The 22,425-nt window shown below is 37.9% G+C and overlaps 1 protein-coding gene across 1 annotated transcript in view; it reads left to right on the top strand.

Annotated features, from left to right (window-relative positions):
* The window catches only part of LOC102808080 (uncharacterized), an 89,297-nt gene that overhangs the window by 30,740 nt on the left and 36,132 nt on the right, over nt 1-22,425 (top strand). The window contains exons 2-3 of the mRNA XM_085504015.1: nt 611-895; nt 19,431-19,691. Coding sequence (XP_085360141.1) covers nt 611-895; nt 19,431-19,691 — 546 coding nt within the window. The remainder of the gene's footprint in view (nt 1-610; nt 896-19,430; nt 19,692-22,425) is intronic.

Genomic DNA, 22,425 nt, shown 5'->3' with positions numbered 1-22,425 from the left:
ACAAGTTGTACAGTCTTTACGAACACGTGGGTTACTGAACACGGGTGATATACTGAATAATGTATAATAAGACATCGGGTATTATAATACATAGTAAGGGCATCTGATGATGATAATAATTTCAATAACGTACCCCCTCTTTCGAAAACTAACTGCACGTTCATTAACTGGTTTTAACAATAAATAAATTTACAAGTATGTTTAAACGTGTAGTAGGGCCATGTATAAGCAGCAACATCATCATTACATTTGCCGCACTTGCCTTTCCGGGTCAAATAATTTCATTTTTTTTTCTAAAACTTGTTATTACTAGATTAGTATGACAAGCAAACGCCTTGTAACGATAACTAAATATATATAAAGTTATAAAACAAAACTTGAAATAGAATTGAGAATTGGAACTGACGTAAGCACACATACTATTTATTTGACATCTGAAACTACCATAAACAATTGAATGAATACTATTCAGGAATTATTGAGTAAATAAGGCAAAGTTAACTAGGAAACGGTGACTTCATATAACATTTCGATATATTGCTTGTTGAGGCTTAATCACTTATTTTTATTTTGATACTTTTTTATGACCGTTTTGTTGTTCTTTCATCAGTTGCGTACAAGGACATCACATTATTCAATAACAAAGCATTACCAAGTAACACTGCAAGTACTTTCATTGGTGGATTCTCAGCTGGTATTGATATGACAACATCATTTACATATGGTAGAGTAATAGATACAGGTACAGGTGATGCACTACCAAGTGATGTGACTTATACAAACTTGAATGGTTATGGAAGGAGGATGTTCATCCCAGCAGGCTCTGATCTACCTGGTGTATACTACTGTGATCATTCAGGTTTCACGTTACAAACCGTTCTAGTGTCATCACAAGGTAAGCATATGTTAATGTCTGAAAGCATACTCTATAATCATCTAATATAAATACTTTAAGTTTGAAAACATTATTAGATAACTATAATGTTGTTGATGCCAAGCAATAATAACATTTCATATGGTCCTGTTGAGAGTATTTTTAAGAGGTCATTATTCTCTGTCGACCTGATTCATGCCACGAAAGGAACATAGAGTGTTGGGACTTCGATTATCTTAACAGATATTATATAGGTCGCATTTTGGCCAAGTATCGTGGTTGGTTATCCCTTTCGGTTCATGCCACCATAGTTGTGATTCAGCCAATCAAGTTTCTTCGTAAATATGTGTTTTCTTGTTTCCCCAATGTAAGGTAGTTTGCCGCGAGACCGACCAGAGTACGTGGTTAGTTATCTTGTATTTATTCGACAGTCATTTCGCTGGCATAGTTGTGTGGCGATGACAGAGTCTGATAGTTTGAACATCGCACCACCGTATGCCTTTTCCGAGCCATCTGTTGGTGGCGTTCTTTTGGAAATAACAACTAGAGATAACAAGGTTGGTTACTTGGTGTAGGTCTTCGGCAATTATATTGTTCCATACAGGTAATAGTTTGGTAATAGCTTATACCAATTGTGGTTGAACATCCACATAGTTGGTATCAATGTTTTAGCTCAAATAAGTACCGGAGAGTTATTATTATGTGCAGGCAGTTTTTTTAAATGCTTTTGTAATCACGGAAGCGCACAAGCATCTGCCCCGTGGAAATCCCGTTCAAATCTCGTTTAAGCTACAGCTAATCATATCTGGCCTTTTATGTTGACGCGCTTACTGGAGGAAATAGTAAATACAAACAAATGCACGAGGAATTACTGTGGCCCATATATACAATTGGTCAGCTACATGAAAGTCAGTCGGCTACTTGAAAATTGCTCCGCTACATGAAAATAGGTCAGCTACATGAAAATCGCTCCGCTACTTGAAAAAAATCGGTCGGCTACTTGAAAATCGGTCGGCTACTTGAAAATTGGTCCCCTACATGAAAGTCAGTCGGCTACTTGAAAACTGCTCCGCTACATGAAAATCGCGCCGTTACATGAACATCGGTCGGCTACTTGAAAAAATCGGTCAGCTACTTGAAAATTGCTCGGTTACATGAAAATCGTGCTGTTACGTGAAAATGGCTTCGCTACTTGAAAAAATCGGTCGGCTACATTAAAAATCGGTCGGCTACTTGAAAATTGCTCGGTTACATGAAAATCGTGCCGTTAGATAAACATGGCTCCGCTACTTGACAAAATCGGTCGGCTACTTGAAAATCGCGCTGCTATTAGTCAGGGAGCATGTGTGAGTCCGTGGGACTTTTGTGGTGAAATACTCCCACCACTTTAGATGGGCCAATGGGACCGTAGACAATATAAAAACACATGTTGACAAGCATGATAAGTGTTATATAATTTTTTAATAGATATAACAAAAACAACAATATTGTACTAGGCGATGACTTTAACGAAATTCAACAAATTAAATAATATCAGCTATTATGCAATGTAAACATGGGTTATACCTGTTATAGATGATTACCGTATATTTTTCTCCACTTATGTGCTAAATTGTTTTACCAACAACGTCTGTCAAAGTCAGTTTTGTTTTATGAGTGGATTCCATAGACTTGTTCATAAGATACTTCCACATATAGGTTGCCGAATGCAACTTTCGTTCAATCAATAACTCTTAGGGTGTATTTAGTTGACCATAATGACTTTTATTAAAATTGATCTTCATCAGATTCTTCCTCCGCTTCTTCGTCTTCCTCGTCATCGTCGTCATCTCCTATATTCTCACATGGCTGTTCTTCATCTGTACATGAGCAAAGATCAGTACAGTAGAGCCCTGCTTTCTGGCAAGAACATCTTCCTGAGTGACATTGTGTCTTGCAACCACACTTGACTAAGTGAAGCACTGACTGGGGTGCTGGGAGCTCAGTTGTCATGACGGGTGTCCACCCTCCTTCATTGTGTTTCCATCCATAATCTTCTGGAGATGGGATATCTGGGCATGCAACTGTATCCTGGTTCCAAACAATAGACTGATGGTGGCAGCGCAGAATTGCTTGATGTAGTGCTGCTGGAATGGGTGGTAGCTTTTCCGATTCTGCTTGCTTCTTTTTGAACATCCACCATCTCAGCTGCTCAACTTTTGAGATGGGTGTTTGCTGGACATATACTTTGCAGATAAATTCTTCAATTGCTGAGTTGGTGTTGTCACTGAGTCCTGTGGTACAACCAAGGGAGGCCAGTGCGGAAACAGTAGCATCACTTGCAGCTTCAAATGCTTTCCAAAAACTTTGTTTCCCCTTTCCAATGAAGCTACCAGTATTATCACTGCCACTCAGAGCATGGAGACCTGGCAGTGCTGCTGCTCTTGATGGACCAAGTACATTATATATCTGACCGAGCTTGATTGTTCGGCAGTTCTTCCGTGGTCCAGTAACAAAGTTTGTGTTTTTGCACAAATCAGGATATCGACGTATAGCTAGGATGAAAACATCTGTGTCTGGGGAGCAGATATCAATGCGTGTTGCACCACATATAGTTGCATCAGCAGCATGCAGGATAAGCTTTGTGTCAGCCTCTTCTTGATCACTGCTTATGTAGCTCTTATCTGTGAATGTTGCCCTGCATTGTGTCCCCCAAGCAACAACAACACGGTCTTTATTTGCTGAAGCATGCTCCAGTATCTTCTCACCTAGATAACCAGTCAGCTCCATTTTAGTCTGCTGGTGTGATAGTAACTTCTTCATTGACACTTTAGCTATGTTAGTGGTGTCAGTTATGTGATAGGCTACTGGAACTTGAGTCCCTTGTCTCCTGCTCCGAGTTGTCATCTTCAGTGAATGTTGGACATCGTACCAATCAAAAATAATGCGTATTTCATCCATGGAGCTGTACTTTGCTTGAATATGAGAGAAAAAGTGGTCACCTAGGTCTGAGCAGCTCTTGATATGGTCAGGTTTGGACAGTGCTTGCACTTCTGCCATTCCATCAATGAGGGAAACTCGATAAGTGCCCTCCCTAGCCAAATCCAGATCACCTGCTTCAGTTTCAACATTACTCTCTTGAAGCAGACTGACAATGATAGACATGAGGTTGCTCTTTGCTGAACAATGTAGCATCTGTCCATCAGCAGCAAACATGGATCTTGGTACAACTGACAGTTCATGTTTACCAACAGCTTTCTCTAAGTTGATATTTGGTCTTGACTTGGCCACTATCAGCAAGCGAGCAAAGAGACTCCTGTCTTCTTTAAGCTCTACCAACTTCTCATTTACCTTGAGCTTCACCTGTTTTCCTGTGCTTTTCCATGTCTGGAGTTTACACTTCTTCATTGGAGCCCATATATTGATCTTATTTGTCTTGATGCGGTTGCTCACAAATTCATCAAGAAGCTTGCTGCCAATTTGACTTTGAGTGCAGAGATCAAGGGTGACCTTTTCTGGCATAATTGCCTTTGTCACCAAGTTGTAGAGGTCTTCACTGTCTTCAGTAAATGGATTGGTGAATCTCTTGATAGTTTGAGCCAGTGCAGTAATGATCATTGATTGTCTTCTTTCAGCTAGAGCTGAAGTAGTATGGTGACTCAGTTTGGTATTTGAGGCATAGCCAGCCATATCTTCAGCTTCTCCAGCAAGACGTGCCAGTTCGGGTGCAATAAGAAAGAACTTTGTTCGAGCACTTGGATTCAAAGTGATTCCTATCAGGCCTCCTGAAACTTTCATAGAACGGTTGACATGTTCCAATGCATGATCTGCACCTATATCACAGAATGGAATGTGGGGATTTTTATTCACAACCCAGTTGCCTTTGAGGAACTCATCATATATATCGGCATCAGTCTGCTTGAGTGATTCCATGTCTGCAAGGTAGACTGGCATCATCCGTGCATAGTTCAACATACTATGTGCAAAGAAGTACTTGACAAATGATGTGCTGGATGCGAGGTGGAGATTCCAATCGCCAGTTCTGACTGACCTTATATATTGCAACATTTCCATCACCATCTTCATGTACTGACGCATGACAATGAAAAGAGGTAATTTGTCATTCTGTTTGTCAAACTCACTCATTTTCTCTAGTACATTTAGTGACTGCATCTCTGTAATCATGTTGTCATGTGCTTGTTGTATATCATTGTCATCATGACATGCTTGTCTGAGGTTTTGAGCAGCTCTTGTGAGACCTTCTACCATGTCTGGGTGCTGTTCAAAGAATGCCTCATGGTACATGATGGACAGGGCTTGTAATGTCAGCAGATGTGCCTCAACTCCTCTCCTCACATGTCTTCCTTCCAAGATCTGTTTTACAGTGGCTGGTCCATACATATCAGCTTCTGTCCAGCAGAAGTCCAATCCACTGTTTTCAATATATGCTCCAAGATTACGCAGCTGTGCCATAACAAAATGCAGCTCACCTGTGCGAAGTACTAGATGATCCATATCATCACGAGCCATCTGAAGCTGCTTGGCTGGTTTGTATAGACCCATATCTAAAGAAATAACTGTTTTTCGATCAGGACCCACAACTTTTGCATTTATATGCTGAGCTTGCTTTAAGGTAGCGAGAAGGGAAATTTTCACTTTTTTCTTGATTTTTCAAAAATTGATAAAACGGTTACTTTAGACCTTGATACATCACCCCAGGTTTATAAAAGATCGAAATTGCGAAATAACGTTGCTCAAATTAGTGTTTTAAAACACTAGCAGAAAAGACTACAACTGCCGTTTCGTGGATATTTGCATAGTGTTTATCTTTGGAAGGAATTAAATGATAAAATCTTATCTGTATACTCTGTTGTTGACGATTCTGATATAACGGGTGATAAGCTTCCAGTTGCAAACAATGTGTGTTTATCTAACGTCCATTGTCAGCATTATTGTCAGTCGAGACTTCGTCAGAGAAACATGGTCATACAGTACTCATTTCGCCCAACCTTCCGCTTTTACATCGACCGCTTATCGCTTAATTTCCGACCACGCTGTCTTGTCCGACCGGAAACCGACCGCATTTTAATCGCGTTTTTTTTTCGCTCGCTCGCTCATTGAAAACATTGACCGCTCGCCCAAACACTGAAAACTGGCACATGGGTGGTCGAAATGGTGGTTTTGATAGTAAAGTGTGAACATACAACTAGTATTAACTATTATTACATTCTGAACGACCTTCAAATCTAATAGCTGTATTACACTTGTATCGTGAAAGCAACTGAACTGGGACCTCTTGTTACGTGTTTTGGGTGCTTGTTCTATATGTAATATTTTTATTTTTATTTTAATGAGACAGTTACGTGAAAAAAGCCTAAGTAACTTCTTTTGACAGAGCAGAGAAACTAGGAAATGTTAGTGATTAATTCCAAAAATAACGATATCGAATCCACATCGGTCCACGTCTGGTAAAATTTGACATTCAATTTTTAAAATTAAATCACGATCATTGAATGAGCTCGATCTATACCGTATACGTACCGTAAAAGTGTTCCCACAAAAAATATTTTCGACTAAAAACGGCCACATGCCCTGAAAAAATCGAACAGAGCTTGACATGTATGAATAATTTATTGGGCTTAAAAGAAAAACGTGTCAAATTTAGTTATAGCCATAACTATTTGGTGGCCAGTCGATGAACAATTCAAAGTCCTTCAGGGCTGAAAATCATCGACGCTACTCTGGTTTACTTTATTTCACAACTTGCAGAGAAAACTGATTCGCGTGAGCTCTAATGTATCTTAGCCTAGTATTTTCTTTTTGAACTAAGGTCAAATTCCATCAGTTTGTCAAAATATATGTTTTTCAGCGAATAATTTTGAAGCCTGTCACAGCACAAACAACTATGTGAATCGACGCCGGTTATTGGATTGTACGACGACCCTTCAATTAGCGTCAAATATGTTTTGTTACAACATCATTGATTGGCTGAGAGTCGCCTGATCGGAACACGAACTGGGTCACAGAACCATATTTGTCCGTATTATCAACAGGACTTTGCAAAATAACCACACCCACATTTTCAATCTTTTTTAGCGCGGAAGTTGCCAACAAATGTAAAAAAAATCGTAAATTTCATGGATTCGAATAAAATAAAGCAAGCGATTGATAAGGATGATTATTAATATTTTCCCCGATGCTCTTCGAATTTTTATTTTTTTTATTTCAAGGTAAGAAATGGCTAGTTGAAGTTGCATCGTCTTCAATGCGGTTGTTTCACCGCGAACAACTCTAGCTCTGTTTTGGGCATGGTTTAGTTTTGCGATGTAAAATAAAATATATATTAAAATAATAATACTTGATTAATTATTTGGAGTTTCAGCCCACAAATTACGGACATGATCTCCATGAATTACGGTCAATGTTTGTCTTATCTCGCCTGATTGTCACGGTGTTGATCGACGCCCTTCCTAAACTCAGTATGGAGAAACCAATGGGGATCGACATTCCACACAAACAATCGAAATTATCAACGAAAGACGAGATTTTTCTAGATATTTACAAACATACTGTCATGACAAACGTATGTAAAATTAACAAATACACAAAGAGGTGTAATATTAGGTTTTATTTTAGGCTTAGAAATATTTTCTTTCACTCAGCCCATGCATGTAACTGCCATTTAGCTTTACGGTCCTTCAGCATCGGGGGAAAACAACAATAATTATACAAAACACATTGCGAAGACTCAACAATCAGGAAAGAAACCCCAGACAACCATGTCGTACTTGTGTTGAAATACATTTTGTATTTCACGTCAGAATATTGTTTAAAATAAAATATTCAGTCCAAGCCAAATCGAGGTCAAAGGGTCAGGTTGCGTGCATATAATTATATATAGTTAAAACAAAAAGTATTTGAACTTTTGTCAGCTGTTCAACATCTATAAAAACCAGAAAGACAATTATAAGACAATGTGAACCTCGGAAATTATTCTGTTAGTCCGAATTTTAAATGCGCGCGAGCGAGCAGGTGGGCGGTGATATTTCGGGGTTTGCGCGGTCGAAAATAAAGCGGAAATTGTCCGGTTGAATTCAACAAGCGGTCGCAAAAGCGAGAGAAAAAGGTGATTGGAAAGCGGAAGCGGGCGGGAGGTTGTGCGAAAGGAGTACTGTAACTTTGCACAACTTTCTTTTAAATCGTTTTATTTTCCAAGTCAATATTCTATTTTACTAATACATTTTTTTTTCTAACGCTATGGCGAAGAAAAGAAAGAAAGCGTTGATAGACGAGGCAAAGAAAAATCTGCCACTCAGTGTCGCACTCTGACACAGCAATTTTTTTTCAAACATCGGCCATTTTGTTTCACCATGAAAACCGTTTTATTAGATGTCTTATCTGAGACACTTGAAGGATTAGCTTGTTTGTAAACTGTCAGCGTGTACAGTGGGACAGTAATGTTTGTCAGAGGATTATCCCTCGTTGTTCGTTTGCATAACAATGGAAAACCCGAACGTTTCTGGAGTACGGACTCAAATGCCAGCAGTTTTCTTCATTTGCCATGCTCGAGCTTGAAATTATTCATTATTTGACACTCTTTATGAGTTCTATGATATCAGTGGTTAATATGTTTGGCCATTTTTAGTGTATATTTATAATAATGCAGCAAATCTACAGTGTTTTATTAACCAAAACTGTTTTTCGCGTTTTTCTCGAGTTGAAGTTTTGATCGAGAACGACTCATTGGGACCGCCGCCAAATCAAGTGCGTTCGGACTAGGACATTCAAACTCGCAGTTATCGTTCAAAAGATAATGATGGTGCGAAATATGTCTGGGTTTTTAAAGAAAATGCTTTGTCACAGAATAATAGTCTGTTAAAGGTGCCAAGTATGAAATAATTTGGGGACAAAAAAACAAACCTGCATGGAAATCGGAATAATAGGTCTTTTGATTATCGGAGACGCATTTCAATGGACTTGATTACGGACAATGCATAACTTAAATTTCACCAGGAAATTCCGCAGTGTGCTCTCGCAATCGCGTACTTAGTCATTTTTACAAGGTTCGCCATTTTTGATGTCACGTGATAATTATGTAAACAATGTCTGTCCAGTTTGTGCGAACTTGCACCTCTATACTTAGTCTTTTGATATATATAACCTAAATTACTGTTCTGAACGATACAACAGACAGAGAATGTTTTATTTAAAAACGTCACAAAACCTTCTCGCTACCTTAAGATAGTCAACAGAGTTGTCCATTCATGGGCAGGTGCAGGAAGTAGTGGTGGTGCACCCACTCTTGTCACAGGTAACTGTTTGCTCACCAGTGAGTTATAACCTGACCAGGAAGGAATGTTGTCATGACTTCCATTCTCTTCAGAGTTTGAGGAGTCATCTGGTTGATTGTCAGTGATTTCAGTTAGCCTTGACTGAAATCCTACAATTATTCGTCCCATAAGCCAGGCAGCATCTGGGGAGCATGTTTCTTGTACCTGATCTTCAGCAAGTGTGAATGTAGGATATGTGGGACTTGACGTTTGACTCAGTGGCTTAGAGCATTGAAGTAAAGGAGTGTCTGGGAATTCACTCATTGAGCGATGGGTGGTTGACTGCAATAGCTTCAATTTTCTGGTCTCATCACCTGGTTGACATCTTTGGTAGCTGGCCATTGCAGTGGCATGGAGTGTGTGCTTCCCATCAGCTGTGTCCTCTGCAAAGTCAACATTGTCAATGGCGAAGAAGATAAATCTTCCCTTAATGACATCAGGAGGCAGGTAGACCATGTCATTTTCCAACATGGTATGAAGAACACTGTTGGCTATCTGTGATTCTATCCTTAGAAGTCTATTATACTCAACTGATACACCCACACCATGCAAAATGTTGATAACTTTCTTGCTTCTGATGGCCTGGCGAATGGCTAAGCCAATAGCCAACTGCTGCGGCATTTCTCTGACTGCTCTTAGACTCTGTGTCTCTTTCCTGTTAACCTGATGCTTGGACAAGAACATGGACATTGTACTTTGTGCAAGACTCATGGCATTCCTGCTTACAGCTGTTGATTTGGACTCAGTAGAGAGTGATGTCTTTGGTCCTTGGATTATCCAACGATAGAAACTGTATAGCTGGGTTGGTATATTCTCCTTCTCGACATCACTTAGCGACCCAGCAAATGTCCATGGTCTGCCCTTGCTTATTGCTTTTCTGAGAATTGATGCAGCAGTAAATAGGCACTTCATGTCTACATCGCCTTCTTCTGTGTCATCTTCTGCAAGATGAATAGTTGCATCCCTTCCACACTTTATGCTTACACGTTCAGACTCATTCACTCGCTTTGGTCTGTGGAATTCTATTTCCATTATTTCCCTCTGCAGAAGTTTCTTCAGCATCTTGCGACTGAACATGGGATTCATCACATTATTTTCTGTGCGAATTTTAATATATGCATCCTGAAGTGTTGCCATGCTGATGATATGACCATCAAGAAGCTCCCCTTGAACAAGACTTAGAAACTCCACTTCTGCAGCATAATCATTAAAGGCACTGTGCTGACTAGTTGTTTCTTCAGATCGACGTAGCACATGTGTCACATGAATGGCCCAGCAATGCTTATGATACCTGATGTCAATAGCGTGTGCATCTTCAGGATTTATTGCAGTGCTGAGTTTGACTCGAAACTTCTCATTTCTACTCTTCTCTACTGCATGTTTGAGAGCTTGGCCTGCATTGCCAGTAACAACTTTATGTAGAGGCTTATTATATAATGCTCCTTGTTCACAGAAGAAGCATGCATCTTTCTCAAACGGAACAGACTGGGAACGTGTGAAGGTGCTACTGCTGTCTGAGGAGGAACTATCCGGTGCTCTACTGCCTCTTGCTGCCATCTGTTTTTCAAATTTTTCCCTAGCTCTCTTGGTTAACTGTACGTGCACTGTGTTCTGGTAACATTTTCTGTGCCATGTAGCATTTATTGATCCAAGATCTTGATCAGTCAAATCACCAAGACGCCTGCTCACTTCCGGATATTCACCATCACCATACTTTGCTCTTTCATGAACAAATTGCAGAACTTTTTCATAGGTACTAGGTTTTCCAACAAGGGCACCACCAGCTTTCTGGCAAATGATGCACATCGAAAAGTCTGTTACATATCGTGCACGTTTTGACACTGGAACTCCCAGCGGAGCTGTGTGTTGCATTGTAAACGTACTATTTTTTCAATCTCTATTCAGTGTCTAAAAAAAGTCACCACCACCACCATTTGAACACTATTACTACACCAAATAGGTGACTATTAGAGTTCTACAAAGTTCAGGTTTATAATCTACAGCTCGGTCTACTGATAGATGATCTGAAACATACATAAGAAAAATTGGTCATTATAGGCTACAATAAAAGTGTATTATATGTATACAGGGTTAGACCATTCAATATTTGAGGGATGAGGTCATCATGGCAAGTAAATTAATGTTCACTAGGTATTGACCTATTTTTTTAGCGCTTTCCAACATAAAACCAAACAGACATATGATTTTTGGGGAAATGTCAATGTTTTTTAATTTGACCCCCCCTCCAATCGAATGGTCTGACCCTTATGAGTAGTTACGTTTAATAACCCAGCTATATATAGTTATATATTTGATAAATAAATAGACATGTCTTCTGAAAAAAAAACACTGAGAATTATAATAATTGACAGATTTCATATATAGAGATATATTGGCAAGTGCTAACAATTAACTTAATGAGCAATGAAAATAAGGCGATCTTTCGGGTTAAAAAACAAATCTGCAGGACAGGAACTCAGAGTGTAAACTTATTTTCAATGTTATTTAGAGATTCCTCAGTGTAATTAAAACATATGGTTCACTTTAACCACCAACCTGCCAACACACAGAGCCATTTGAACTAATGGCAGGAAATACGCAAGGGGTACATGTGCAACAGTCGTAAACAAAAGTGTGCAAAAATAGGCATTGCCTTCTTTTGTTAAAAACCGCTAACACAACAAGTTTCCAGACTGTCAACATGTTTTTTATCATCAATTAGGGTCACCTGAAGCCATATAGATAAGTGATTTGCTTTCACCACCCAAGTCCCACGGGCTTCAGAATTGATGCACATGCTCCCTGACTATATATGAAAAATTGTTTCGCTATCTAGAAAATCGCATTGTACGTTGCGAGGTAACCTTCGACCTGCAGGTATGACCCGGAAGTACAACATGCAAGCTATACCATTGCTTGTGTATGCTTACGAAGTCGGGTAAACAACGTATTCATCTTGGGTTAATCTCTGTTAGATATTTTCCTTTTATGACGATATCAACTATTCTCAATTCTTAGCAATTATTTTTTCATGTTTGGAAAATTATACGTGGTCATGCTTGACATGTATGTGAAATCATCAGTAGAAGGGAACTAGAAGGGAAAACTTGTTCACATTTTATTCAGTAAAACAATAGTTTCGTTGAATTACAAAAACAATGCGACGCGTATTATGTACAACGTCAAGCAGATGTGCTCGCTAGGTTATTGTATTTTGTTTATAAATGTACTATTAGTATTTACTGATAGTTTCTGCAATTGTACCTTTAGTGTCAGTATTTCAGAAAATCCCTTGACTTCCAACAACAGATAATTTTAATAAGATACTAGTAATTATTGTAATATGTATGAAATATACGGTGGGTGGGAGTCGCCCACAATTCGCCATCCCGGAAATAGTTTCGACCAAACACAGTCTTTCCAATTATATACTTTTATTTAGATTTTAGATTACTAAATATATAAAACTGCAAGGATTCAATCAACAAAATATATAACATGCATGTGTCCGATAATTTCGTGGCCGAAACTACCTACATTCGAGCTACACGTAACAACTTAGCCATCTGCCGTCGATGCATCAACAGCAGCACGTTTATTGAACAATGCATATTATTTACGAGAATCCACTACACTGCGAAGAAAATTCATGAACTTCATTTAGCTTGTGCAACGACCTCACCCGGACGTTTTAGCGCACGGAAGATACTTCGCATGACACCAATGAGCAATTACAAGTTTGTAATTTCGTACGAATTACGACATTTAATGTGGAAAATGGTTTATACACTTACAAAAAATAAGATTTGTGTACGAATTACGGAAGAATAGAATAGCTGATTACGTTTTACACCTTGCTCATGTCTAAGAAATTACGTTTTTTTATTTATTTCAATTAAATTATTACGAAAATTAAAACCATTGGAAACAGCTTATGAAAATATCCCGTGCCGACCGTCATGTCACATGATTTGCCACTACGGGTTGTAAATCTGGCACACTAATGTTTAAGACTTATTTAAAAAAATCAGTGTGATTGTCAAAGCTAACGTGATAGAACGGTCAACCAAACTAATTGCACAAACAGACAATATGTTATCTGAAATAATTGAAATGTGTGCAATTTTAGCGCGACACACAAAGCTTACCTACACGCTATGAGGACATGCTGCAACTTGTGTGTCTTTTTTCAACAATTTGGTCTATCATCATCTCGTGAATATATCGTGCACACATGATTTCTAACATATAAAAGTAAGCAAAAAAGTCAAGAAAAAATCTCGCTCACAAAGCACATATCATGACTGATGTTTGGTTCTATAATGAGGTACATCCAATCATAATTTGATCTAAAATGCAATATACTTTTCACCTTCAAATGATCTATGACGAGGTATGGATTTGGTTAAAGCAGCCTTACCAATGGAGCTATAAAAATATGTCCTATAACGTCAGTAACTCGGTGCCCCGGTACAACATGTCCAATTGAGACGAGTCGTAGCATTGTGTGTATGACGACCATGAGTGCACAGTTTTCAGTTGAGACGGAGTCAGATTTTTCCACATTGAAACATTCTGGTAGTCACCGACTCCTTCCAACTATTTGTAAAACTTATACCCAACGAGACGAAAGAATTCAGTTTCATGACGCAATATTTACCAATAAACACTATGTGGTACAAACAAAATATTCCTATATGAATTATAATAATAATTTGTAATACTCAAGAATGGACAAAAACTAATCATGTACTTTGGATATTAAAAACGGTGACAGAATCTCAATTGCCAAACCGGATATATGCGTAGATAAAATTGGTACTTAGGTACTAGATAGATAGATGAAGTTGTACGACATCGTATTACAATAGTAGAAACAAACCAGGTGAAGGTTCAAAACCACGTGAACACGTGTATTCCTCCTCCGTGTCAATTACAATAACAGCAAAAAATATATACTAGTATACAAGTTACCACAAAACATGCGTAAACTATCACGCGTAGTATTTCTCAGCAAAGTCAGGTCAAAGAGCTACATGCTTATGTCAAGTCATTGCTCTTCATTGTACGTCACGTGTAGCAAGCATTTAGTAAATATACATACGAGTTTTACACGTTATATAGATTTAAAAATAATTAAACAATACGAGACACAAATGCATCATCTTCAGCTCATTGGGGTGCATATAGTTTCCAGTTTGTTTTCTTTAAAAATTAAATAATTTGTGTTACCGTGATTTTCAAGTAACCGATCAATTTTCGTGTACCCAAATAGCGGAGGAATTTCCGAGTAGCCGACCGATTTTCATGTAGCCGAACGATTTTCATGTAACCGAACGATTTTCATGTAGCCGACCAATTTTCATGTAGCCGACCGATGTTCATGTAGCGGAGCAATTTTCAAATAGCGGACGGATTTTCATGTAGCGGACCAATTGTATATATGGGCTACCGTAAGGAATAGATGGTGTTACATAGCGTAGATTCAAGTTCATTTTGGATATATTACTGCAAGCAAAAGTTGGCTAGTGAAAATACCAGGAAAAGGTGGTTATATTGGCTTCAAAGGCTAAAATTCTTGTTCTGTCGTCAATTTTCTCACGTTTTTTCTAAGAACAAGCTCTAGAATTACCATATGGGCTACAGCTACTGTTCCGTTATTCACTATTGCAACGGACACTTTATTTTAAATTCATCTAACGTGTTCTTGATCATACGTGTTCTTGATCATAAGTTGTATAAAACACGGCCAGACTTGTATCATCTAAAACATAATTGCTACGGCGATCTAAATAAGCCATTGAATTCTGCCTATGCTCGATGAAAATATTTAGAAAAAATGGAGAAGATGACACAAAATTAATTCGGTATAAAGAATGTATTTATTTTGAATGCCACTAGTGCGTATTTGATTTGCAGTATGCAACAATTTGACTGCGGTATTAGACTTTCGCTTTCACTTCAAACTGGTAAAGTGTGAGAAACGAAAACTTCCCGCAATTTATGGATTTCTACCATATAGACAATTTATCCCAGATAATTCCCATCATTCATCAGCGACATAATTTCGAGTCGCGCCAATGAATTAGTGACAATTTGGATTAAACTGTGTTTTATGTTTACAGATTTTATCTCAAAATTTCACACCACCACTAGCATGGCAAAAAATCTCGCCTGTATTGGCGAGGATAATATCAAATGTAGCTGAGACATATGTGTCATATTTTTTGCAGTTTACTGGGTATAATTAACTAGAGTTGAAACAAATTAAAGTATTTAAAGTAATACAAAGTAAGATGTACTTAATAATAATAAGAACAATTAAATATAATAAAAAATATATAGTAATAATAAAATAAAAAAAAAATTAAATTGACACTGTACAATGCATCAGATTGCTTTCAACCGAGTTTACCAGCGTTATTAGATGAACTTTGTCTTAGAGATGACGTTGCATTGAGGATTATTGAGCGTATATTTAACTGGCACCTTGTCCGAGATAAGAGCTGACTCTTTGTAGAAATGAATGGCTTCTGAGGTGTTACTACACCTGGTGATGACGTCATCGACGTATATATTTTGTTGTAGGTTGCGAGCAGCTTTGTTTTCAATATGATCATCCGTTAGAGTTTCGATAGCTGCATTTAGGATCAATTTGCTACAAATTATTCAAATGATACAGATTGGAACTGGTAGTTTTAAATATACTATTTATATCATTAATGTCCGCCAGACATAGATATTTCGTAAATTTGCAAATGAAACAAAAAGCATGCGTTAGAGACATACATATGAAAAAATTGATTTGCTTGTAAATAATCCACACCTTGACTACTCTATTGGCTGTTTATTCTATTGTTTCTTATTTGAGCTAATTGTTAACAGACTTTCAGAACATGCACAGAATGGCAAAAACTCGAACGCTTCGTGCGGATAAAAAAAACAGACATTTTCATAATGCATAATGCACATCCATCCATGGTGATGTTTCTGGGGCCACAGTCCAAATTTAAGATAATTGGAAATAATTACCGGACTGTAATCCGGGGTTGAGACTATATGTACGCAAGTAATTTTCATATTAACCATAATTGGACAAATTTGTACCGTTACCTGGGTACACGTCATGTGCTCGGTATGTTTGATGTTGAATTTGATATATTTGTTTGTGCCAAATTAATATTCGTTAGTTGCTGTGTCCTGATCGAAGTGGAAATCAGTTTAAATCGGCTGGGATTGGCACAAGAATGCTCTTACTGCTTTGTGGTAGTAGTTTTTCATATTGTTAAAATCTTGGTCAAAGATAGAGTATTGTTTTTTTTAATACGTTGGCACATGCTTCGTAGTACATTCTTGAGAATTATAGGCTCTACCATTTGGAATGGCACTCGTCGTTGATAAACGACGTCATATTTAAAAAAATAAAAAAAATAATTGTCAGTTACAGTTGTTCAGCTAAATGGGTCTCTGAGATAATAATGAACACCGATTACTTCATTAAAATGTTTGTGTGTAATATATTATACGAATTTAAATCCTTTTGTAATGTTAAGTATTGCAACTTTTGGCGACGTCTGATTACTGCAAAAGCCGAGTTAACAAACAATGGACTTCTGTCACTTGTAGACGCCCGCTTACGACACCGGTGATGATTATCACCAGTCTGGGATTCAATGCATGCTGTAATGATTGACAGACTCAGTAATAATCATATAGCATCAAGGACGTATTTGGAGCTAAATTTCTTTCAGCAAACTTTCGTCTCGACAGTTCTTAAAAGAAACGCACCAAAACTGAAATTTCGAACGCTTGAATTTCACAATATTCTTTGAGAAGATGGCACGATTTTTTAGGATGGCATTGCAAAACAACGTCAAAGGTGCACGTAAGATACTAGATAGTACATCGCTGCAAGAATACCAACAAGAGGACGTTGATGCAAACACATCTGGTTGCGATGAGTGTGTGAGTGTTGATCTATTAAATCACTAACTACCAACTCGAATTTCCTGACAGGCAAGTGTCTGATGAAAAGCTTTTAACAATCCTTTATGGTTGTCCAATTTTTCTATAGTTGACTCACATACAATGCAAATTCCTTCCTCGAGTCCTCGACAATAAGACAGTTGTGATGCTCGTGTTTTGTCGGCATTCTAGCAATCGCAAGCCCGTCATTCACGATCATTTTGAATGAATTTAAACTTATATGTATGCATGATCCGCCAATCAACTCCCGTGATATGTAAATTAACCTATGACATGTGTGAAATGCTCGTCAATATTAATAACAAGAGACACAAATCTATTGTTTATTTCGCTGTAGCTTTGCTTTTGCCATTTATATCATTCACATCATATTTTCTTTATTAAAAAACACCAACAAACAAACAGGTATAGTTAACAGCCTAGATTGGACCACTATGAACGTTAAAGGCAGAAGTTAACTTTTTTAAACGCATGCTAATTTTTGTATTTCATATCGTCACATGTTATAATAGCCTATGGCCAAAATTACTCTCTGGCAGTTTTTTTAATTGTTGTCAAAATTGTCAAAACTACAGTTGATTGTGTTCTTATACTAGGTCCAAGTTTTGGGTGTCGTAATAGTGGACTGGAGTTTTTTTCTTTTGCTCCACTTTCGATCTTGCGAGTTGAAATATTCACATGATTGAATGTGCGCTGCTTTACACGTTTGACTTGTTCTTTCACCGGTATTTCAGATTGTGACAATAACTTTAAATATTTTGTTTATGTTATGTTTTGGTAAACTGTGCAACAATGTATCCTTGGCTTATACTGAATCATTGAAACTGATTGTGTTTTCAAATTTGTAGCAGTAAGTACCTTGGATGAACCAGATATTTTCAATCCAACTTCTTCTTCTTTCCTGTGTATCAAATTGTCTTAGGAGTGTGCATTACAATCAGTAAGGCTACATTGGATATTGGTTGGCATGCTAGTAGTAACAATTTATTTAATGCTATTCCTGCCTTCTTTTTCGTTTATCGTTATTTTGGGTGGACGTCTGTCATATTTCATCAAAATCAAGCATTTTCTCTATTCCGGAACTGAATCACAATATTTATCGAACTTGGTACTAACGATTCCACGAAAAAAATTCAAGATTCATGTGAACCCGACCCTGTTTGCACTAACATTAGAATCAATTTAACACAAGGTACTAATTAGTTCAATCAGCAATCAACAACCAAAAACTAGTAAATCAGTGCCAGGGACTTGCAGGTTTTTTCTTTGTTTTTTTGTTTTTTGTAGTAGAAACAAATTTTCCGATATATTCACATGCTATTATGCATCAAGGGAAAGCAATAACATGCGGTCTTTTAATTTGTACATGCTGTCAACCAGCATACAATTAGTCAGTCTTATTTATTCATCAGGCCATTCAAACTGTGTTTACTGTGTGTTTGAAAACAAAATAAAACATTAAGCTATTGTAAACGCTACAGTTCGAGGCCGCAACTTGTTCTGTGATAGACAGGCATGGAATCCAATGAACGGATTGAGGTCAATTTTCTTTTTATTATAATTGCCTCGCTGGCCCGGGAGTCACATTATTTAGTTCACTTTGGCAAAACCAACACAACAGCTGCCGTTGGTTGACATGCTTATAACGTTTTATTGTATCATACATTTGTATTGTTTATGAATACTTTTATACAGGAATCATAGAACATGTGTACGCTGAATGCACCGTCATCGGTATGCGACAACCGTGATTCACTCTCACCTAATGTACACCCGGTATGAGATTTATCAATAAGGATCTGTGATCAAATGGGTGGCACGTGTTTATCAACAGGAGTGACAACTCGTATGACTTCTTAGACTTTGGTACCCCATTTTTATTGGCATATATAATTAGAAAGCCACATTGCCGCACGCAAGTTAGATTTGCGTGTTCGTGCAAGTGGCATACCTATTCAATGCGCAACTACCCCGTAGAGGTACTTTCACATACAGAAATATATTATATTTCCTGAGTTGGTACGCAAAGAAATCTGCTGTTAATATGGCTTACTGTATATATTTTGAATTTTGGACTTGTGACATTCCTAGGTCAAAATTGCCACATAGACTTAATCAAGATTTACTTCACTGTACAGGAAGGATGGGTCTGTAAAATGAGTAGTTAATAATACACGCACACTGTACATGGGTATTAGAATAGTCTTTCAGGTAAGTTACTAAATTATTGATGGATTTAATTTCTTTTTTATTCTTTACAGCTGAAATATACCCAGAGAAACAAACAATAACAGTAAGTTGGGGAGATGATGTTACACTGACAATGACCATACAATCAACATCAATATTAGAATCACAATTGAAATGGAAACATAATGGTGTGGATATAGAAGCATGGAATGGACAAAGTAGTATTAATATTATATCAGCTAAACCATCAGATGCTGGAATTTATGAATGTTATACTACTCAACAACAACGACAAAATGGAAATAATGGTTTTATGAGACTTATTGTTAGAAGTAAGTTCACATGGTTTTGCACAATTGTCATTTCATTACTCCACTCATTTGATCGAAATTTGATAAATATTTGCTATTCTTATTCATACTTTCCATTTAATACAGGACATAACACAAAAACGAAACAGGATATCATACATATACAAATACATTCATATTTGTTTTGAGATCTGGGCCCATATTTCCAAATGTCAGACGTCTTTGTCAGTGGCGGATCCAGAGGGGGGGGGGGGCATGCCCCCCCTCCCCCAAAACGCATGACGATTCGTATTATCTGGATTACGCATAGCTTCTTTGCGATTTACGTTGCGTATATCTTAAGCGTAGCTTGGACTCCCCCCCCCCCCAATACATTTTGCATATTTCAATACTACAAGTATACAAACTTGGCATAGAGATAGATGGTGATTTTTGATTTACGGGTATGTAAAACGAAATTACATTAACGGATGTAACTGATAACTTTTCCAATGAAATCCTTAGCACACCGTTGGCAGGCCAGTCACACTGGTTCTCACCACAAGAGGTTACGATCCCCCCTGCCAAATGCTAAGTACAACTGAAACTAATATCTACATATTTACATGAAAAATTGTCCACCTGTGCGGATCTATTTGTGCAGGAGTTTTACGACCGTATGCCCTTACTGACGTCAACCGAACTTGTTATGTGGGAAGTTGGCAACCAAGGCTCACAGGTGCTACACCTTGCCCAAGGGTGACCTGGAGGTAGTTGCGGCAAAGGGTAACCTCATTCTCCCGAGTACAAAAACTCCGCAACCGGATGCAATTTTAACGTCGTACCCAGGACATAAAAAATATGTTTTAAAGCTGAAAACCGACACTACTAAGCCATGAGGCCAAACCTGTAACAAACCGGGAGCGCTGAAAAGCACCGCGTTCACCCGCGCGATCAGTGTGTTGAGGAAAATGACAAGCCAAGATAGATGGTAAAGGCATACTTAATTGGGTATCTGGTATCAAGAACAAGAGTCATACACAAATGATGATAATAACAACAAAAAACAAAAGAATATGCTGCGTACATATAGACTGTTAAAAAAAATTTCCCGTATGACAATTATCTAACTACAGTAACAAATGCAAAACATAGAGCAGCATTGAGAAATAGCGCCCTAATTTAGAAATAAACAAGTCATTGTCAATGACACGTCCCCTTTCCGTTCATATTTGAGTGACATATACATTCAAAGCAGATCATGACCGAAATGCACCTGCATATGTACAACACATTGTGCTAAATCTGAACAAAATCCATCCATGCATGACTGAGATCCGGTTCTGGAATTGTGAAAATATGTGATTTTGATGCATTTTCGGCCTTAAAATGGCCATCATTCCGCTATTGTTAAGCAGATCATGAAACAAATGCACATATCTATTTGTGACATGATGTACCATGTGTGTGTGAAGTTTGAACTTGATCAATCCAGACATGTCTTGGATACGGATCCAGAACTGAATTCTTTAACAAAATGGCCGCCAGTCGGCCATTTCGAATTTGATCCGGCAAAAAAAAGAAGACGTGCATCAAGGTCCTATTATGTTTAATGTATGTACCAAATTTGAACAAAATCCATCCATGCATAACTGAGATACGGGTCCGGAATGGTGAAAATGTGCGATTTCAATGCATTTTCGGCCTTAAAATGGCCATCATTCCGCTATTGTTAAGCAGATCATGAAACAAATGCACATATCTATTTGTGACATGATGTACCATGTGTGTGTGAAGTTTGAACTTGATCAATCCAGACATGTCTTGGATACGGATCCAGAACTGAATTCTTTAACAAAATGGCCGCCAGTCGGCCATTTCGAATTTGATCCGGAAAAAAAAAAGACGTGCATCAAGGTCCTATTATGTTTAATGTATGTACCAAATTTGAACAAAATCCATCCATGCATAACTGAGATACGGGTCCGGAATGGTGAAAATGTGCGATTTCAATGCATTTTCGGCCTTAAAGCGGCCCCCATTTGGCTATCGTTAATGAGATCATGAAACAAATGCACATACATATTTGTGACATGATGTACCTTGTGTGTGTGAAGTTTGAACTTGATCAATCCAGACATGTCTCGGATACGGATCCAGAACTGAATTCTTTAAAACAAAATGGCCGCCAGTCGGCTATTTCGAACTTGATCCGAAAAAAAAAATGACGTGCATCAAGGTCCTATTATGTTTAATGTATGTACCAAATTTGAATGAAATCCGTCCATGCATAACTGAGATCCGGGTCCGGAATGGTGAAAATGTGCGATTTCAATGCATTTTCGGCCTTAAAGCGACCGCCATTTGGCTATCGTTAATGAGATCATGAAACAAATGCACATACATATTTGTGACATGATGTACCTTGTGTGTGTGAAGTTTGAACTCGATCAATCCAAGCATGTCTCAGATACGGATCCAGAACTGAATTCTTTAAAACAAAATGGCCGCCAGTCGGCCATTTCGAACCCGATCCAAAAAAAAAAATGACGTGCATCAAGGTCCTATTATGTTTAATGTATGTACCAAATTTGAACAAAATCCGTCCATGCATAACTGAGATCCGGGTCCGGAATGGTGAAAATGTGCGATTTTGATGCATTTTCGGCCTTAAAATGGCCGCTATTCGGCTATCGTTAATGAGATTATGAAACAAATGCACATACATATTTGTGACATGATGTACCTTGTGTGTGTGAAGTTTGAACTTGATCAA

This window comes from Saccoglossus kowalevskii, chromosome 9 (genome assembly GCF_978046115.1).
Source record: "Saccoglossus kowalevskii chromosome 9, keSacKowa6.1, whole genome shotgun sequence".
NCBI classification, from domain to species: domain Eukaryota; kingdom Metazoa; phylum Hemichordata; class Enteropneusta; family Harrimaniidae; genus Saccoglossus; species Saccoglossus kowalevskii.
This window is presented reverse-complemented; position numbering and strand designations above follow the sequence as displayed.